Source organism: Salmo salar, chromosome 20, assembly GCF_965601325.2.
Source record: "Salmo salar chromosome 20, fSalSal1, whole genome shotgun sequence".
In the NCBI taxonomy this organism is placed as follows: Eukaryota; Metazoa; Chordata; class Actinopteri; order Salmoniformes; family Salmonidae; genus Salmo; species Salmo salar.
The window spans coordinates 65487068-65505985 of record NC_138310.1 but is presented as its reverse complement, the minus strand read 5'-3'; the positions used below and the strand labels follow the sequence as shown (position 1 = coordinate 65505985).

The 18918-nt window shown below is 45.2% G+C and overlaps 2 protein-coding genes across 8 annotated transcripts in view; both read left to right on the top strand.

The window, feature by feature from the left end:
- LOC106581152 (neural cell adhesion molecule 1-like) overlaps positions 1-13084 on the top strand; it is a 145479-nt gene extending 132395 nt beyond the window's left edge. For 2 of the 7 annotated variants that reach the window (XM_014163013.3, XM_082966648.1), the window contains 5 exons: positions 708-832; positions 2061-2241; positions 5257-5449; positions 5939-6055; positions 10592-13084. In XM_014163013.3, coding sequence (XP_014018488.1) covers positions 708-832; positions 2061-2241; positions 5257-5449; positions 5939-6055; positions 10592-10706 — 731 coding nt within the window. In that variant the 3' untranslated portion in view covers positions 10707-13084. The other 5 variants (XM_014163014.3, XM_014163012.3, XR_014381906.1 and 2 more) reach the window with 4 other exon arrangements.
- A 639-nt stretch (positions 13085-13723) lies between these two features.
- Positions 13724-18918, top strand: part of LOC106581153 (zinc finger and BTB domain-containing protein 16-A) — a 30470-nt gene continuing 25275 nt past the window's right edge. Inside the window, exons 1-2 of the mRNA XM_014163017.3 lie at positions 13724-13851; positions 16774-18065. Of these exons, the coding sequence (XP_014018492.1) occupies positions 16870-18065 (1196 nt within the window). The 5' untranslated portion in view covers positions 13724-13851; positions 16774-16869. The remainder of the gene's footprint in view (positions 13852-16773; positions 18066-18918) is intronic.

The following is an 18918-nucleotide window of genomic DNA, read 5'->3' as shown; positions in this document are numbered from 1 at the left end:
GAAGTAAAATTGGCTTCTACACATTTTTTTGAATTCCATTAGGCCACTGACTTAGATCTAAATCAAGTTCCCTGAAACTAGCTCTGATAGTCTTACATTTTGTCTCAATTAACTTCCTTGTTATCGTCCCCCCACTCCCTCTTTCCTGTTTAGTGTGCTGCATGTTTGTTTCAGTGGCGATCACTCTCACAGATTGTAATGGGAGTTATTCATCCTAATAATGTATTTATTCATCCATTCAACAAACAAATACACCTTCTTATATAACTTTGAATTTATCCCAACAATTTCACAGATTTATCACATTGTAATAACTTTTTTGCACTAACCCTCATTTGTCCCTCTCAAGTTGTTTACAGTGCACAAACATCCCCCCTACTGGCTGTGTCCTGACCAATCATGTGTAATTGCTGTATAAATGCTACTTTCATTTTAGCACTCCACAGTAGTCGCACAGCTTGTTCATGAGGGCTTTTAGTTGGAGAGGCAGACAAGTGCCTCTAGCAAAACAGTATGGAGGAAGGGTGCCATCTGGAGAACACTAGGACAGAATATTAACAGCTTTCTTTACATCTTTGGAACAGGTTTAGGAGAAACCAGTTAAAGGTTTCACAGCAGCTGCTGACCAGCTGTAATACATTCTACATCTTCAGAATGACCACTTCAGCTCACTAACTAACCTTGATATCACTGATGTGTCTGTTTAGGGGAACCTGAACCGCCTAAGCTGGAGGGAACACTCCAAACCAAAGGCAACTCCCTCAAAGTCAACTGGATCAAGCAGGACGATGGAGGCTCACCCATCACACACTACCTAGTCCGCTATAAACCAGTGAGTACTCACACTACCTAGTCCGCTATAAACCAGTGAGTACTCACACTACCTAGTCCGCTAAACCAGTGAGAACTGCTACTACCCAGTCTGTTATAAACCAGTGAGTACTGCTACTACCTAGTCTGTTATAAACCAGTGAGTACTGCTACTACCTAGTCTGTTATAAACCAGTGAGTACTGCTACTACCTAGTCTGCTATAAACCAATAAGTACTGCTACTAGCTAGTCTGCTATAAACCGGTGAGTACTGCTACTAGCTAGTCTGCTATAAACCAGTAAGTACTCACACTACCTAGTCCACTATAAACCAGTAAGTACTCACACTACCTAGTCCACTATAAACCAGTGAGTACTCACACTACCTAGTCTGCTATAAACCAGTGAGTACTGCTACTACCTAGTCTGCTATAAACCAATAAGTACTGCTACTACCTAGTCCACTATAAACCGGTGAGTACTGCTACTAGCTAGTCTGCTATAAACCAGTGAGTACTGCTACTAGCTAGTCTGCTATAAACCAGTGAGTACTCACACTACCTAGTCTGCTATAAACCGGTGAGTACTGCTACTAGCTAGTCTGCTATAAACCAGTGAGTACTCACACTACCTAGTCTGCTATAAAGCAGTGAGTACTCACAGTACCTAGTTCGCTATAAACCAGTGAGTACTCACACTACCTAGTCCACTATAAACCAGCGAGTACTCACAATACCTAGTTTGCTATAAACCAGTGAGTACTCACAATACCTAAGCTATAAACCAGTGTGTACTCACACTACCTAGTCTGCTATAAACCAGTGAGTACTACCACTACTACCTAGTCCGCTATAAACCAGTGAGTACTCACACTACCTAGTCTGCTATAAACCAGTGAGTACTGCTACTACCTAGTCCACTATAAACCAGTGAGTACTCACACTACCTAGTCCGCTATAAACCAGTGAATACTCACTATATCTAGTCTGCTATAAACCAGTGAGTATTGCTACTACCTAGTCTGCTATAAACCAGTGAGTACTCACAATACCTACAATAGTCTGCTATAAACCAGTGGGTTTGGGGCACTGTACAAAGCACCATAGACAGTTGTAGACAATGTGCATTTTTATATGCAAAAAGATTATGCTTATGTACCCATGTCCTTTCAAGGAATACATTCCTAAAAGAGACTGTCAGGTACTGTATTGTATCATTAAGTTGACCATGGATTGTGTGTGTCCTTTAGAAGCGTCAGACCGACTGGAAGCCAGAGATCCGGCTGCCCAGTGGCAGTGAGTATGTGGTTCTGAGCGGACTGGAGTGGAACACAGAGTACGATGTGTTTGTGGTGGCAGAGAACCAGCAGGGGAAGTCCCAACCTGGAACCCTGACCTTCAGAACCTCTCCAGAACCGGCTGCCATCCCAGGTACCCACACCATGCACAGGGCACTCACATTGGCACTGCCACGCACAGCTGAGGCAGCAAACTCGATCATGTCCCAAACAGGAGCATTTTCTAGACGTCTAGATGTTTTCAGCAGGCAAAATTAAGAAAATAGAAAAACAAGCCAGCTGTTGATCAGAACTGTTCGTGGGTGTTCCCTGTGCAGCAGGAAATGTTAAAACTAGAACTCTCCCCTGTTTGTCCCAGAGGGTATGTGAAGAAGGTATTTTTGTCTGCGAGGACCACCCAAACAAACACTTCTTTTTGACCATGTCCAGAGTTTGTTTTTAACCGTTTATTTTTTGTGATGGTGGCAGACATCACACAATTTGTTTCTAATTTCCAATCTGTTAGATTTACACTCCTACACCGAAGTTGTGTGTGACACACTGTATGAGTTTGCCTTCTCAGTGTTACAACAGGCTGCCTCCCCTATGGACAGAGGCTTTCCTGCTACAGTGATGGGTACAGTATGTTGATGGATGGTCTTTGTCCATGTGTGTGGATAAAGTCTGTTTCTACATAGTTTGGCCTTAACTGATGCAACAGCCTTCCTGTACCGTAGCAGGTCTTATCTAGCTGAAGCTGACTGCTCACTCCCACAGACACCTGTGTTGCAACATTACACAGCTATAATGCAACAAATCCTTGCCAGGCCTCAGGCGATGCAGAGTGCTTTACTGAAACATCGCAGGACTTATCCCTCCTCCTCACTTCTCCTGTTTGTGCTTTCCTTTCTAACTCACCTCCCAGACAAACTCGCATCCCATTCACAACCGTTCAACCCCCAGTTTCCTAACTCGTGGTTTGTGGCGTAGTCCTCTCTCACATGCTGTGCTTTTGCTTTAACTTGCTTTAAAGCTCGAATCCTTAGTTGCTACATACATTTTTTGGACTTATATATAAATGATATATACCCATTGATTCTTGATGAATATAACTTCCCTCATGAGCTTAGTTCAACAGTTGTAAACCATCAGAACCCAAAATATATATTTGTTTTACTCTACGTTTGTAAACAACTTAAATGTAAACAAACAGTGTTTAGCCTCAAAACATGGATAAAACTATAATTTTGCATCCATAGCTCTGTCTATGAATTTCAGAGTGGTTGCTTTTCTCTAGGCCCATCCCTCAGATTTTTACCAAAACAGAGGCGGGGTGCCGCATTGTTATTGTTTGCGGATTCCAGATTTAACTGCTTGTCAGTTTAAAACTACTTCTTTAACTTTTATTTTTTTCTTGATTCAGTTTTGTTTTCAAACTTGACATTTTCTCTTCTCTCTCCTCTCCTCCCTCTCATCCCATTTTCCCACCCTTCTGTCCATTTCCACTCTGTTTCCCTCTCTTAATTACCCTCCCCCTTTCCCCTCTCTCTTCCCTTTTATCTTTATCTCTCCCTATGTCTCTGCACTCTTGCCTGGTTTTGGAAACTGGTGGACTTCACTACATGAACATTTTCCTCATTATGTATTCTTCTTTTCTGAATCTGTGTCGCTTCTTTCGGTTTGTTTTGACTACATTTGGTTTGAGCAGCGACCCAGGGCTGTTCGTCTGTGACATACACTCTGATCTCCCTCGTCCTGTCCATCGTAGTTGTTTTGCTGCTCTCATAGCTAGTTATATGAGGCGATGCTGGTCTCTCTCACACACACATAGAGGAAAGAAAGCTAGCCTTTCTCTGCCCTGGCTGGCTCTCTCTCTGGATGGATGCCTAGACAGACACATGTCTCTCAGTGGGTGGGGGAGTAACTACAGAACAAACCAGCCCGATTGGCTGAACTGAACCAAAGGCAGTGGTATCAGCTTAGCTTGGTTCCAGATCTGTTTGTGCTGTATAGTCAATTCCTATGGGCACTGACAACAAACATAGGAGTTGGCTATACAGGACAAACATATATGGGACTAGGCTAGTATTAGCTGTCTCTTACAGCTCAGTACTGTACCGCTCCGCTCAGCAACATAGCACAGCTAGTAGCAGCACTCCAGTTGACATTAATGAACACTAGGGTATTGAATGAGTGGTAATGCTATTTTGAATTCTGAATACTGTGGTAGAGTACTGAGTGTATGGTGGTGAGTACCAGACACTTTACATAAAGGATTATTTTTTCACTTACTACATTGTATGTACTGTAAAGATTTGTAATAACATTCATTTTTACATGGACAAAAGTATAGACATTTAATTAACAAATAACCAAATGATAATATGCTAATATTAATATTGTTGTTTTTATGACACATTGTGTACATACATATAAGTGGTTTTGAGCAGTTGGGAACTGCAGTTATTGATTCCTGAAGAACTATAAATGGCATTGAAAACTAGCAATTGATTTTTTAATAAAATGAAGTTGTGATTATTTTGTTCCCCAACTGCATCATAAATAGACCCTGAGGTCATTACTGAATTGTTAATAGTCTTTTTTTGTAAATGAAGCAGACGTACCAGAGAGCTGATGTTCAGGTTGCTTTGTTTACAATGGAAACTGGACAGATAATGCTAGAGATCATGTATTATGTGGGGTAGTGACTAGCTAGCCACAAATAAATGGTTGTTTACAAAACATCTCTTGAAGCACATATTATGCATTTTCTTCAGGTGTTTTTGGTTATGACTAATATCAAATAAAGTTGATTTAATGCGTCTTAATGGGTTTGCATTTATTAGAGGGCAGGTGATTTAGATAGATGCCTTTACTGTTCCAAAGACAAGGTACAAGTCACGTGTGATGTCTGTTGAGCCTTGTCAGGGACATTGATCTCCCAATTTGAGCACATCAAAGTACCAGTATGCAGTTCACATCTACAAAACATTCGATTAGATGCTGTGATATCTTCAAACTATGTCAATGTGCATGACAGGTGAGTTGTCTGTGTTTTATGAAACCATTATGTAGAAAACAGAGATGGTTCCATATTCTAACAGTATGTCCACATTCATTCAGCTGTCTAACAGTGTTCCTAGTGAGTCATGCTGTGTCTGTACTGTAGATATAGACGGGGAGTCTGCCCTCTCCACGGGCATCATGGCAGGGATCCTCATCTTGGCCTTCGTCCTGCTGCTCCTGGCTGTCGACATCACCTGCTACTTCACAAACAAGTGTGGCCTCATCATGTGTCTGTGTGGCAAGCCAGGCAGCGGGGCCAAGGGACACAACCTAGAACAGGGCAAGGCTGCATTCATGTGAGTGTCTATTGTCTCAATATGGCACCCTGTTCTCTATATAGTGCACTTCTTTGGACCAGGGCCCATAGGGGCGGCAGGTAGCCTAGTGGTTAGAGCGTTGGACTAGTAACCGAAAGGTTGCAAGATTGAATCCCTGAGCCGACAAGGTAAAAATCTGTCGTTCTGCCCCTGAACAAGGCAGCTGTTCCTAGGCTGTCATTGAAAATAAGAATTTGCTCTTAACTGACTTGCCTAGTTAAATAAAGGTAAAAAATATATAAATAAATAGGGAATAAGGTGCATTTGGGACGCAGACAGGCTGAAAAAGGAGTCTCTGCACACTTCAGTCAGATGCAATTTCACAGTTTTCATTTGCCAAGCTTTGGGTCCGTAATGACCTTCGTCTGAGATTTTTCCTCATTATGCAGTAGTTCTGTGTTACTGAGATCCTGGAGTCTGTTGTCATGGTGTCCATGTAATCATCCCAGAAACCTCTTTGGTCTACAGAAAGGATGAGTCCAAAGAGCCGATAGTGGAGGTGAGGACAGAGGATGAGTGCACAGCCAATCACAATGCAGGAGGACCCACAGAACCCAATGAGACCACACCCCTTACAGAGCCAGAGTGAGTATAGCTTGACATACAGACACCCACACACACGGTTGCGCACATACACACACACACACACACACACACACACACACACACGCACACACACACACACACACACATATCATTTTTAGGCTAAAGCATAGTTCACTCCTCTTGTAAAAATCACAATATTCTTGCACAATTTTGAGTACATTGTAATGAATGTTTATGACTTTTTGAGCATAGGCAGTTGGTTTATACGTGTGATTCCTATAAGCAGAGAGCACCGTTGTGTGCTCATGTGTTGATGCTTTTTGTTGAAATTTCTCTATAGTCACATTCACACTGCACTTAGCCCAGGGTTAACAAATAATTGTGTAAAAGGAGGGTTAGCTAACTCTAGGCTAGTTTTAACCCAGGGTTAAGGATAGCCCTGGTCTAACAACATGCAGTGTGAAAAACCTTGTGTGTGTGTTGTTGTTTCTTGTGTGGTTGTTTTGGGGTGGGGTGGGGTGGGGGGTGTGGGGTGGGGTGGGGGGTGTGGGGTAGGGTGGGGTGGGGGGTGTGGGAGGAAATTTTTCTCAGGAAATTTCTCAGGAGATTTAGCTTTTCGATATCACGGTTGAATCGCTACCAGTCAAAGACGTGGACAGATCCACTGTGGTTTTCCTGTGTATGGTGAACTTGATGAAACCAGTCTAAAAACTGGAGTCACATGAGATGAGTGTCTGGTACTATTCAACCCTTCAGGTGGTTGTGTGTAGTGATCCTTTCCTTTAGAAAGACCTGTTTTCAGTTCATTAGACCCTACATGTTCTCCATGTTAGTCTGTGCATGGACAGTGTCCTTTCTTATTTGATGTGCCTCACTGCATGGAACCCCCTTGTGTGTCCTTTCTCTCTAGTTGATGTTGGCTACTCTGTGTGTGATATCTAACTGCATGCCTCCCCTAACCCTAACCTCCTGCCTGCTCCACATGTCCACCCCTCCTCCCCAGTCCCCACATCGGGTCCCAGTCACCTCACTGTCTAGTGTGTGTGTCTCTGCTCTCTCCCTGCTCTCTCTCCCAGGCTGGCTGCCCTGGCTCTGGACACCCTCTCGTCTGTAGCCACCATCTCTGACACAGCCAACACAACCTATGATCCCGCCCAGGACAGCCCCTCTAGCGAGAGCACCGCTCTCACCTGTAGCCTGTCTGGCCTCGCTACTGACCCCCTGTCTGGCCTCGCTACTGACCCCCTGTCTGGCCTCGCTACTGACCCCCTGTCTGGCCTCGCTACTGACCCCCTGTCTTGCCTCGCTACTGACCCCCTGTCTGCCCCCTCTACTGACCCCCTGTCTGGCCTCGCTACTGACCCCCTGTCTGGCCTCGCTACTGACCCCCTGTCTGCCCCCTCTACTGACCCCCTGTCTGGCCTCGCTACTGACCCCCTGTCTGGCCTCGCTACTGACCCCCTGTCTGCCCCCTCTACTAACCCCCTGTCTGGCCTCGCTACTGACCCCCTGTCTGCCCCCTCTACTAACCCCCTGTCTGGCCTCGCTACTGACCCCCTGTCTGGCCTCGCTACTGACCCCCTGTCTGCCCCCTCTACTAACCCCCTGTCTGGCCTCGCTACTGACCCCCTGTCTGCCCCCTCTACTAACCCCCTGTCTGCCCTCGCTACTGACCCCCTGTCTGCCCCCGTTACTGACCCCCTGTCTGCCCCCTCTACTGACCCCCTGCCTGCCCCCTCTACTGACCCCCTGTTTGCCCCCTCTACTGACCCCCTGCCTGCCGCTGCCCCCGCCCCGGCACCCACCCCAGAGTCCAACACAGCCCCCCCAACCCCCCTCATCTCCACCTCTGACATCACAGCAACCCCCCTGTTAGACCTTCTAGAAGACAGCTCTCCTAGAGCAGAGGACAAAATGTCTGCCACTGCTGTTAGTGCCACTTATTGCCCTAAATCTCTTCAAAAGTCCCCTATTCCAATACCACCTAGGCGTCGAAACTCTAACAGACCTTCTCCTCCCACTCCCAAGAGCCCCACACCTACCCACTCCACCACTGTGGCCCCCAGGAAATCAGCCCCAGACAGTCCCTCTCTTGCCCCCTCCACTGCCTCTCCTACCCAAATCACCAGGAAAGCTGCTCCTATTGCCCCAGACCGCCCCTCTCCTGTTCCTACGGCGTTCACTTTCCCAGCCTCTGACATCTCCACCTCTAAACCTGCACCTACTGCCACCGGCACTGGTACCCCTGTCCCTGGTACCCCTGTCCCTGGTACCCCTGTCCCTGGTACCCCTGTCCCTGGTACCCCTGTCCCTGGTACCCCTACTGTCCTGGGCTCTAGTACACCAGCCCCTGTCCCTGACAAACCTGACTCTACTACCAAAGACACTCCCACATCTGTCCCTAATATAGACCCCACTACCACTCCCACATCTGTCCCTAATGTAGACCCCACTACCACTCCCACATCTGTCCCTAATATAGACCCCACTACCACTCCCACATCTGTCCCTAATATAGACCCCACTACCACTCCCAGATCTGTCCCTAATGTAGACCCCACTACCACTCCCACATCTGTCCCTAGTGCTCCTACTACTGCCTTCAATGCTGATGTAACTGCTGCTATCGTTCATGAGGACACAACCAAATCTGCCCTTGTTTTCCCAGACATTCTCACTCCTACTCCTGCTTACACAAGTGCCCCTACACCTGGCCCTAATGCTCCCACTGCTCCGAGCTTCACCACACCTGGCCCTAATGCTCCCACTGCTCCGAGCTTCACCACACCTGTCCCTAATGCTCCCACTGCTCCGAGCTTCACCACACCTGGCCCTAATGCTCCCACTGCTCCGAGCTTCACCACACCTGGCCCTAATGCTCCCACTGCTCCGAGCTTCACCACACCTGTCCCTAATGCTCCCACTGCTCCGAGCTTCACCACACCTGGCCCTAATGCTCCCACTGCTCCGAGCTTCACCACACCTGGCCCTAATGCTCCCACTGCTCCGAGCTTCACCACACCTGTCCCTAATGCTCCCACTGCTCCGAGCTTCACCACACCTGGCCCTAATGCTCCCACTGCTCCGAGCTTCACCACACCTGGCCCTAATGCTTCCACTGCTCCGAGCTTCACCACACCTGGCCCTAATGCTCCCACTGCTCTGAGCTTCACCACACCTTGCCCTAATGCTCCCACTGCTCCGAGCTTCACCACACCTAGCCCTAATGCTCCCACTGCTCCGAGCTTCACCACACCTGGCCCTAATGCTCCCACTGCTCCGAGCTTCACCACACCTGGCCCTAATGCTCCCACTGCTCCGAGCTTCACCACACGTGGCCCTAATGCTCCCACTGCTCCGAGCTTCACCACACCTGCCCCTAATGCTCCCACTGCTCCGAGCTTCACCACACCTGGCCCTAATGCTCCCACTGCTCCGAGCTTCACCACACCTGCTGCCCCCACGGTCACTATCACACCTGCCTCTACTACCTACGACACCCCAACACCCACCCTGACCTCCCACATACCCATCACCACAGAGCCCCAAGCCCCAGAGATAGAGTTTGAGTTGACCAATGGGGTGGCGACTACGAGCCCCTCCCATCCCCCAGCAGAGCCCACTAGGTTTCAGAGTAGTCCCTCCCCTGCCCCTGTCCCTTCCTCCTCCTCCTTCCAGGCTAACGGAGACGGGTTCGGGGCAGACCTCCAGGCCTCAGGCCCTCCTGCTCTGGAGGAGTTAGACAGTCTGGCCAAGGCTGCTCCACTCAACAACGAGTATGGCTCCCTCTAGAGGTTTATACGTGTCAATGTTTTTGTGTGCCCATTTAACTTCTATTCTATTATCGCTCAGTCACCACCTTTCCATTTGTCCTGTGAAGTGAAATTGTAGTAGTCAATTGTGGTAACAGTGGTGATAATTGTTAATGAATGAGACTTGTGTAATGGTGACAGAAGTGCTGTAGTCTTTGCCATGGTAGTGGTTGTGTGTAGGTAGCATCATGTGGGGTGTACAGTGCTGTGTAGTAGTATGGTACTCCTTGTAGAGTGTGTTGTGGAGGGTGTGCAGTAGCAGTGTTGTAATGATAGTCCCGGGCATTAGTACTGCTCTTAGGCTAGGGATAGGGCCAAAGACTAGATCAGGCCTTTCACTCACCCAGACACTGCAACAGACCATCATTTGGTTATTATGTGGTCCTTAGTACTGCTCTATCGCTTTGACTCAGAGGAGCTCTGTAATTATATTACTTGTGCTGGTATCAATCGTCTAACAATTACTACCTATGGCTATTGTCTAAAAATATATTGGAAAAGTAGCATTAAGAGAGTTGGGCCAGTAACCGAAAAGTTGCTGGTTTGAATCCCTGAGCCGACTAGGTGAACAATCTGCAGATGTGTCCTTGAGCAAGGCACTTAACCCTAATGTCTCCTGTAAGTCTCTCTGGATAAGCGTCTGCTAGAATGTAAAAGTGTGTATTTGCGATGTTTTTTGTTTGAACGCAGCTGTTGTTGTTTCTCTATTACATTGCAGGTAGACTGTAATGAGTGTTCATTTCTAATATTTTCTCCATTGCAGGAAGATATTTGGAGATGAGAAGAGTAAAGCGGAGGAGGTGAAGACAGCCCTGTCAGAGGTGACCACAGAACACAACGATGCCACACAGACAAACGCGAGCGACAGCAAGGCATGATTGGACAGCCTCAGCCCAGCCAAGATGGCGGCGGCAGCAACACTCATTACAGTCTGCAGCAGTTTTTCTTTCCAGTGCCCTTTCTGCATTTCCAGAACAACAACATGTGTTTGTGCAATAGAGTCCATTAGAGCACAATCTGATTGTGCAAAAAAATTATTCTCACGTATGATTTGTTTTGCTACACCCATGGAACACTAAAGAATACCATGTGAGTGATCTCAAGTGGTATAGGAGACTAAATTACTCAGTTATAATTGTTTTCAGTGCGGTTGCAGATAAACAATGGATTATTCAGGAACATAACACTGAGTGTACAAAACATTAGGAACACCATCCTAATATTGAGTTGCACCCCCTTTTGCCATCAGAACAGCCTCAGTTCTTCGAGGCATGGACTTCACAAGGTGTCGAAAGAATTCCACAGGGATGCTGGCCCATGCTGACTCCAATGCTTCCCACAGTTATGTCAAGTTGGCTGGATGTCCTTTGGGTGGTGGAGCATTCTTAATACACACGGGAAACTGTTGAGTGTGAAAAACCCAGCAGCATTGCAGTTCTTGACACACTCAAACCAGTGTGCCTGGTACCTACTACCATACCCTGTTCAAATGCACTTAAATATTTTGTCCTCCCCATTCACTCTCTGAATGGCACACACACACAATCCATGTCTCAATTGTCTCAAGACTTAAAAATCCTTATTTAACCTGTCTCCTCCCCTTCATCTACACTGATTGAAGTGGATTTAACAAGTGACATCAATAAGGGATCATAGCTTTCACCTGGATTCACCTGGTCAGTCTGTCATGGAAAGAGCAGGTGTTCCTAATGTTTTGTACACTCAATGCATAATATATATATATATATGAAGAGATTGACTATATAGACATTATTTTATTATTTCCATGTTACATTGTTCAAATGTTTGAGGGCTAGTCTCATCGAATAGTTTGTTTGCATGTCTGATTTGCAAATGGTTGTTAATGTTTTGTTTGAAACATTTGACTGTTTTACTCTTTATGTCTGTATTAGGGTGGGTTATCATACAGATTGCTTTCGTGTTTCAAACAGAAGTTCATTGACGGAGAGTGACCAGCTACTGTAGCAGCCCACAGTGCTGGGAATGCTCGGGTTTCAGAGAAAGTCATATTATCATAGACATGTATCAGGAGTTATCATATGAGGTGTCTGCAACTCACCGTACCTGGGGGTTCATAAAATGAAAACTATATTGCGCTAAATGGAGAAGTGTGTATTGAGCAGCTAATATTGTACCGGTATTCACAATGGAACACAAGATAGAACAAAGTGCAACAGATCCAATGGTTCTCACAGAGAAAGGTTGTAGAGAAGAACTTTAAGTGATCTAAGTGAATGTCTCATCATGACCCAAGCTTCACCACCTCCCTGTTTTAACATCAACTATGATGAGTATCTTATCATATTCACAAGAAAACAAATAAAATGCCTGACTTTTATTGTTTAAAATCGTGTTTTTGAAGCAAAAATCTTTAAAAGCATTTTTGTACTCTCTAAATGGAAAGGTTTCTTTTCCACTCCTGACTGCGAGCTTGTGCACTGTGACTGTGTCAGTGGATTGTCTTGTCGTCACTTTCAATAATATCTGCATAGCTTTGTCATGAAAGGTTTACCTGTATATTCTTTTCAAAATGGTATCTATAAAAACAGTACAGCAAATTACTTCATGTGGTCATTGTGACACATACAGTATATATACAGTTGTTGATCTCTCCCCGTCACACAGCGGTCTACTGTGGCCTGTAACACAGCCGGTGGAGATATGTTGAGTTTTTGGCATGATGAATTCAAACTGTACTTTATAAAATATGTGTAACAGAAACCCAAATAGACATACCTATATTTATTTAGGCAATGTGAGTTTCATATTGAGTTATGAGAGGGAATTATCAGAATGAGGTCTGTTCAGGCCTATAAAACGCTTTATTTTAGTCCCCAGTTGTTGTTCAAGTGTTCTGTAATGTTGTCTTTGAATTGATTTAGTTTTTGTACAATAGCAGGCATCATGAGCTTGTTGCCTGTTGAGTTTATAATGTCAGAGACAGAGGGCAGGTTGGTAATCTGACAACAGAAGAAAACAACACTCCAAAATGTTAATATGTTGTACTGCCACTTTCATGTAAACAATCATTCCCCTCAGTATTTCAGTGGCATAGAACAGTCATGCCAGAACCTGTACAATACAACCCTCTGCTGTTGTCATCCTCCCACCCTGTCCCTTGTCTCTGGAGCCTCTTGTTCTTATTGGGTCAAACCCAGTGGACCGTTCTGTTCTCAGCGGTGTACAGTCTGAGTACTAACCCATTTACAAAATAAAACAAGGTTTTGGAACCTCACACTGTTTACCATTGTTTTCATGGCAAATCCTTGTTTTATCTCATTATATTATTAGTCTGCCCTTTTTCCGCCCCATCTTGTTTGTAGATGTAGTATACAAGTGTGAGCACTAGGTGGCATGAAATGACAATTTACAAGTGTAGTATTTCTTGCCAGATTATATCAATGTCCTTGATGATAAAGTAATATGACTCCTTGATGATAAAGTAATATGACTCCTTGATGAAGGTATTGACTTATTACCTTGTAGATTAGGTGAAGAGATGTGAGAATGTTAGATGGTAACAGAGTATAATAATGTGTTGCTGTGTTCTCAGAGTCCCTGAGTTAGTGAGTCCTGTTGCTCCTCTGTCTAGACTAGAGTGACTAATAGAATTGTAATGAGCCAAGGTCAGATCCGTATCACCCAGGCAGATCTACCAGTATTTTTTAAATCTGAATTTATACTATTTCAGTAAGTGATTAATAATGGTTAATTGAACTAATTGGTTTCAATTGCATCTGGATCTAAAAACTACTGACTTTTATTCCCCCTGCCCAAAACCCAGGTTGTGAGGACTGCTGCCCTGTAGATGTCTCTCTTTCCAGCCTTGATAGAACCGGGAACAGAGGACAATCATTCAAAGCTGTGACGTCGCCTGGGTGATGATTTGCCTACTTGGAGTGTGGATGAGTTTGGAGCGGGTTCTGTGAATTGCCTTGCCATTATGTTGCCTGAATGATAACGCAATCAATCGGCTAAGTGAGGACATAACAGGCCACTAAGGTAAGGGGAATGATAAAGAAAAATATTTCAAGAATACTGCCATTGCACAGGTGATTCGAATATACTTTCTGAAATAGCTATTATTCAACCTATTTGCAATTCATGGACAATGTTAAATTATTAATTGACATATTTACTAAATGGCAATCCCTTTGTGTTTGTTATTGTATACGTGGTCGCATTTCCGAAAATGTTATTGAGCCTAAAGTTTCTCCGCAGTTAGTGTAACGGATTTAAAAACTTGACTGCTTAGCATGCTCGCGGTACGATCAGACAGAGAGAGACGTGACTGAGCCGTGACGTGCGGTGCGCCCAGGCTATATGTTGTTCCTATACAGTTTAACATTATGGCGATAGTGAATTATTTCATGTTTAGAGATTTAGTAACTATATCATTTTAAATGCTGGTGTTTTGGGGTAGGAATTCGTGATTCCATCAAAGCTCAGTTTGCACCTGATGCGCTCCGTTGCTGAACTACCCAGGCTGAGTTTCAGCATTACCTATCAAGTGGATATGGGTCAGTGGTCACTGAAGGTCAGAAAATATAAGCAATAATCATCTAACTATTTGTCGTAGCATCTATTTATATGAGCTATATTGGTGTAAGAGTGGCCACCCCTAAAAACATTACGTCTTGATCACACCGACAGTGTCTTTGCGCAAAATGGTACCATATCTCGATACACAGTACCAGTCAAAAGTTTGGACACACCTACTCATTCAAGGGTTTTACCTAATTTTTACTATTTTTTACATTGTATAATAATAGTGAAGACATCAAAACTATGAAATAACACATGGAATTATGTAGTAACCTAAAAAGTGTTAAACAAATCAAAATATATTTTATATTTGAGATTCTTCAAAGTAGCCACCTTTTGCCTTGATGACAGCTTTGCACACGCTTGGCATTCTCTCAACCAGCTTCATGAGATAGTTACATGGAATGTATTCCAATTAACAGGTGTGCCTTGTTAAAAGTTAATTTGTTTCTTTCCTTAATTTATTTGAGCCAATCAGTTGTGTTGTGACAAGGTCGGGGTGGTATACAGAAGATAGTCCTATTTGGTAAAAGACCAAATAATATTATGGCAAGAACAGCTCAAATAAGAAAAGAGAAACAACAGTACTTTATTAAGACATGAAGGTCAGTCAGTCAATCTGGAAAATGTCAAAAACTTTGAAAGTGTCTTCAAGTGTAGTTGCAAAAACCATTAAGCGCTATGATGAAACTGGCTCTCATGAGGACCGCCGCAGGAAAGGAAGACGCAGAGTTACATCTGCTGCAGAGGATAAGTTCATTAGAAATAACTGCAACTCAGATTGCAGCTCAAATAAATGCTTCCCAGAGTTCAAGTAACAGACACATCTCAACATCAACTGTTCAGAGGAGACTGCGTGAATCAGGCCTTCATGGTCAAATTGCTGCATAGAAACCACTACTAAAGGACACCAATAAGAAGAAGAGACTTGCTTTGGCCAAGAAACACGAGCAATGGACATTAGACTGGTGGTCTGATGTCAAAATGTTTGTCTTTGGTCTGATGAGTCAAAATTTGAGATTTTTGTTTCCAACCGCCGTGTCATTGTGAGACGCAGAGTAGGTGAACCGATGATCTCCACATGTGTGGTTCCCACCATGAAATATGGAGAAGGAGGTGTGATGGTGTGGGGGTGCTTTGCTGGTGACACTGTCTGTGATTTATTCAGAATTCAAGGCACACTTAACCAGCATGGCTACCACAGCATTCTGCAGCGATACAACATCCCATCTGGTTTGCGCTTAGTGGGACTATCATTTGTTTTTCAACAGGACAATGACCCAAAAAACACCTCCAAGCTGTGTAAGGGCTATTTGTCCAAGAAGGACAGTGATGGAGTGCTGCATCAGATGACCTGGCCTCCACAATCACCCAACCTCAACCCATTTGAGATGGTTTGGAATGAGTTGGACCGCAGAGTGAAGGAAAAGCAGCCAACAAGTGGGAACTCCTTCAAGACTGTTGGAAAAGCATTCCTTGTGAAGCTGGTTGAGAGAATGCCAAGAGTGTGCAAAGCAGTCATCAAGGCAAAGGGTGGCTACTTTAAAGAATCTAAAATCTATCTTTGATTTGTTTAACACTTTTTAGGTTACTACATGATTCCATATGTGTTATTTCATAGTTTTGATGTCTTCACTATTATTCTACAATGTAGAAAATAGTAAAAATAAAGACAAACCCTTGAATGAGTAGGTGTGTCCAAACATTTGACTGGTACTGTATATCAGCCAGCAGCGCTAAGTTCTCGATCACACCGACAGGGTTTGCATTTCGGGAACACCAGAAGTACATTAATTTCCAATGGAACGTTGCGTTTGCCTTACAGCATTACGTTGCAGAGGCAGTTGCAGTGCATTCTGTTTGGTGCATACTTTGGATTTATCGAACGTGTTAGTCAAACTGTATGCGTAGACAGCTCGACAGAAATGGTAGCAGAAGGTGAATGTTTAACTTTTGCATACTATTTTGCGCAACTAAGCTGTTGGTGTGATCGAGGCGTAATACATTTACAGCACATGTAATAGTGTATGGCTCTGTCTGCTTGCAGCCTATGGCATATAGGCATATGTAACCAGTCTCAAACAGACCTCATGTGGCACTGCTGGATTTGGGGAGCCTATAAATCCCCTGTGTTTGCTTCCAGTGTATTTCCTTATAGTGACACATTACTATACAATATCAACATTTTAGCCCAGTCCTTGACATTTGGTCAGCCAGTGCTAAAGTATTATTACTTTTCCCTCTACAATTGTTGAACATGCAAGATATTGACACAAGACATAATTCTAATGTTTTTACAAAAACCATGGCAATCAACCAGACCATTCTTCATTACATGATCTGAGATGTAATATTTAATGTGGTTTCTCCTCTATCTAGACCTATAAATACACCAAAGGAAAAGCAGGTGGGATAGAACACACCTCATGTGTGGGCTCAGAGAGGGTCCGAGGCCGTACGGATCATCTGACTAAAATGGGTGTTCTCCAGCTCCACAACCCCACTCTCCCCGCCACGCTCCTGCACAGGGCCAATCATATGCGTCTGTCGGGAACACTGTGTGACGTCATCATCACGGTGGATGGCCAGGAGTTCCCGGCCCACCGCACCGTCCTGGCCTGCACCAGCAAGATGTTTGAGATTTTATTCCACCGCAGCAGCCTGCGCTACGCACTCGATTTCCTCTCCCCCAAGACCTTCCAGCAGATCCTGGAGTACGCCTACACGGCCTCTCTGCAGGCCACGGCTGAGGACCTGGATGACCTGCTGTACGCCGCTGAGATCCTGGAGATAGAGTACCTGGAAGAGCAGTGCCTCAAGGTCCTGGAGACCATCCAGTCAGAGGAGAAGCAGGACCACCTGAGTCTGAGTGGGAGGAACCTCGGGTCTGGAGAGAGTGAACAAAGCAGGGCAAAGCACTGGAGGAACATGCTAATCTCCAAGAAGCATTCCCTGCAGGAGGGTGGTATCAACCCCACCGCCCTGCACCACCTGGCACTGTACCACATGACTGACAGGAGTCCCTCTATGCCAGGGGGACTACCTATGGGGCTCCCTGTAGCCAGCCCCACACAAAATGGAGGGGTTAGTCTGGAGGGCCTGGGTCAGTCTCCACTGCAGTACAGCCTCAATGGAGCCCAGGACCCCTCCCTGCCTCTGGCTAAGAGGATAAAGACAGAGGACAATAACATGCAGGTGGATGAAGCCAATGGCTACGAGGGCCGGTCCAACAGCGGAGGGGAGGGGGGCTGTGAGTCGGACCAGCCCAGAGATGAGGGCCCGGGGACCCCCCAAAGAGGCAGTGTCATCACCTCTGCTAGAGAGCAGCACTCGGGCCAAGAGGAGGGGGGCATAGTGGGGAACAACTCTTCTCTGGACAGTTTCCCTGGGCTGGCTGAGAAACACCTGGCCTCCCTCTACTCCTCCATGCCCTCCAACCACATAGGGGAGGTGGGGCTGCCTATGCCCATGTCGGTGGCCCCTTCCCTGGCCATGTCCCTGGACCTGAGGGCCTATGGGGGGCTCCTGAACCAGGGCCTGCTCCACAGGGAGATCCTCAGCAGGCTGGGCCAGTTTGCAGCAGGGATGAGGCGGGAGTGCCAGAGTCAGACTCAGAGCAGTGGGGACTGTGGTCTCCAGCTGCACGACAGCGAGGTCATGGAGCAACACAGGTAGAGCACAGAGTATAGCTGACTGCATACACCACTCACTGTTATATCTCTAGGGGTATACAGGTATAATGGATATCTAGGTATCATTGAAGGAGGTATTTTGTTAGAGAGTGAAACAGCATTTATTTTAGCAGAATGCAGATTATTATAATGTTGTGATAATTTAGTAAATACTGGTAATCAAAGTAAATTGCAATTTGCTTATGTCACCCCTTCACCCACAAAGTGTTCTGTCTGGTCGCTATACACTAGGAGGTCTGTGAGAGACAGACGGAGGGATGTGGAGTGTGTATGTGTGTGTGTGTGGTGAGTCTGGAGTCGCCATGCTAAATGGTTAATTGTTTTGTTAGGATGTGAAGGAAGAGATAAATTGTTGTGCACAACTTCTAATTTAAAGGTTGGCGATTTTTTTTTTGGTCTTAATTAACTTTTAACACATTAAAACACTTCAAAGGAAAGAGCTGGGAGCAATGATATTAAATATGTTAATTTGTTTAAAAAGACACCTGCTCTTGTGCCTGAATAGAGGGACTTCATAAGAGGTATGAAATAGGTCTTTGTTAGCAGCTTAGCAGACATGGTGTGGCATAATGAAGCTGTTTCATAGTTGCAAACATTTTCACAATTCTGTAAGATTATTTTTTATTAGATGTGCCTCATACTTAAAACTGTCTCTGAGTGCATTTGGTATGCATTCCTTTGCATTAGTGAGGAGGGAGGAAGGAGAGTAGCTTGCCTGTACAGAGATCTAAAGGCTTCTCAGCATGTGAAGGTAGACGCCACTGGTTGATAGTTTAACCAGTGGCTGAGGGTTTAAAGAGGTTGGTGGGTTTGGACTAGAGATTGGTGGGTT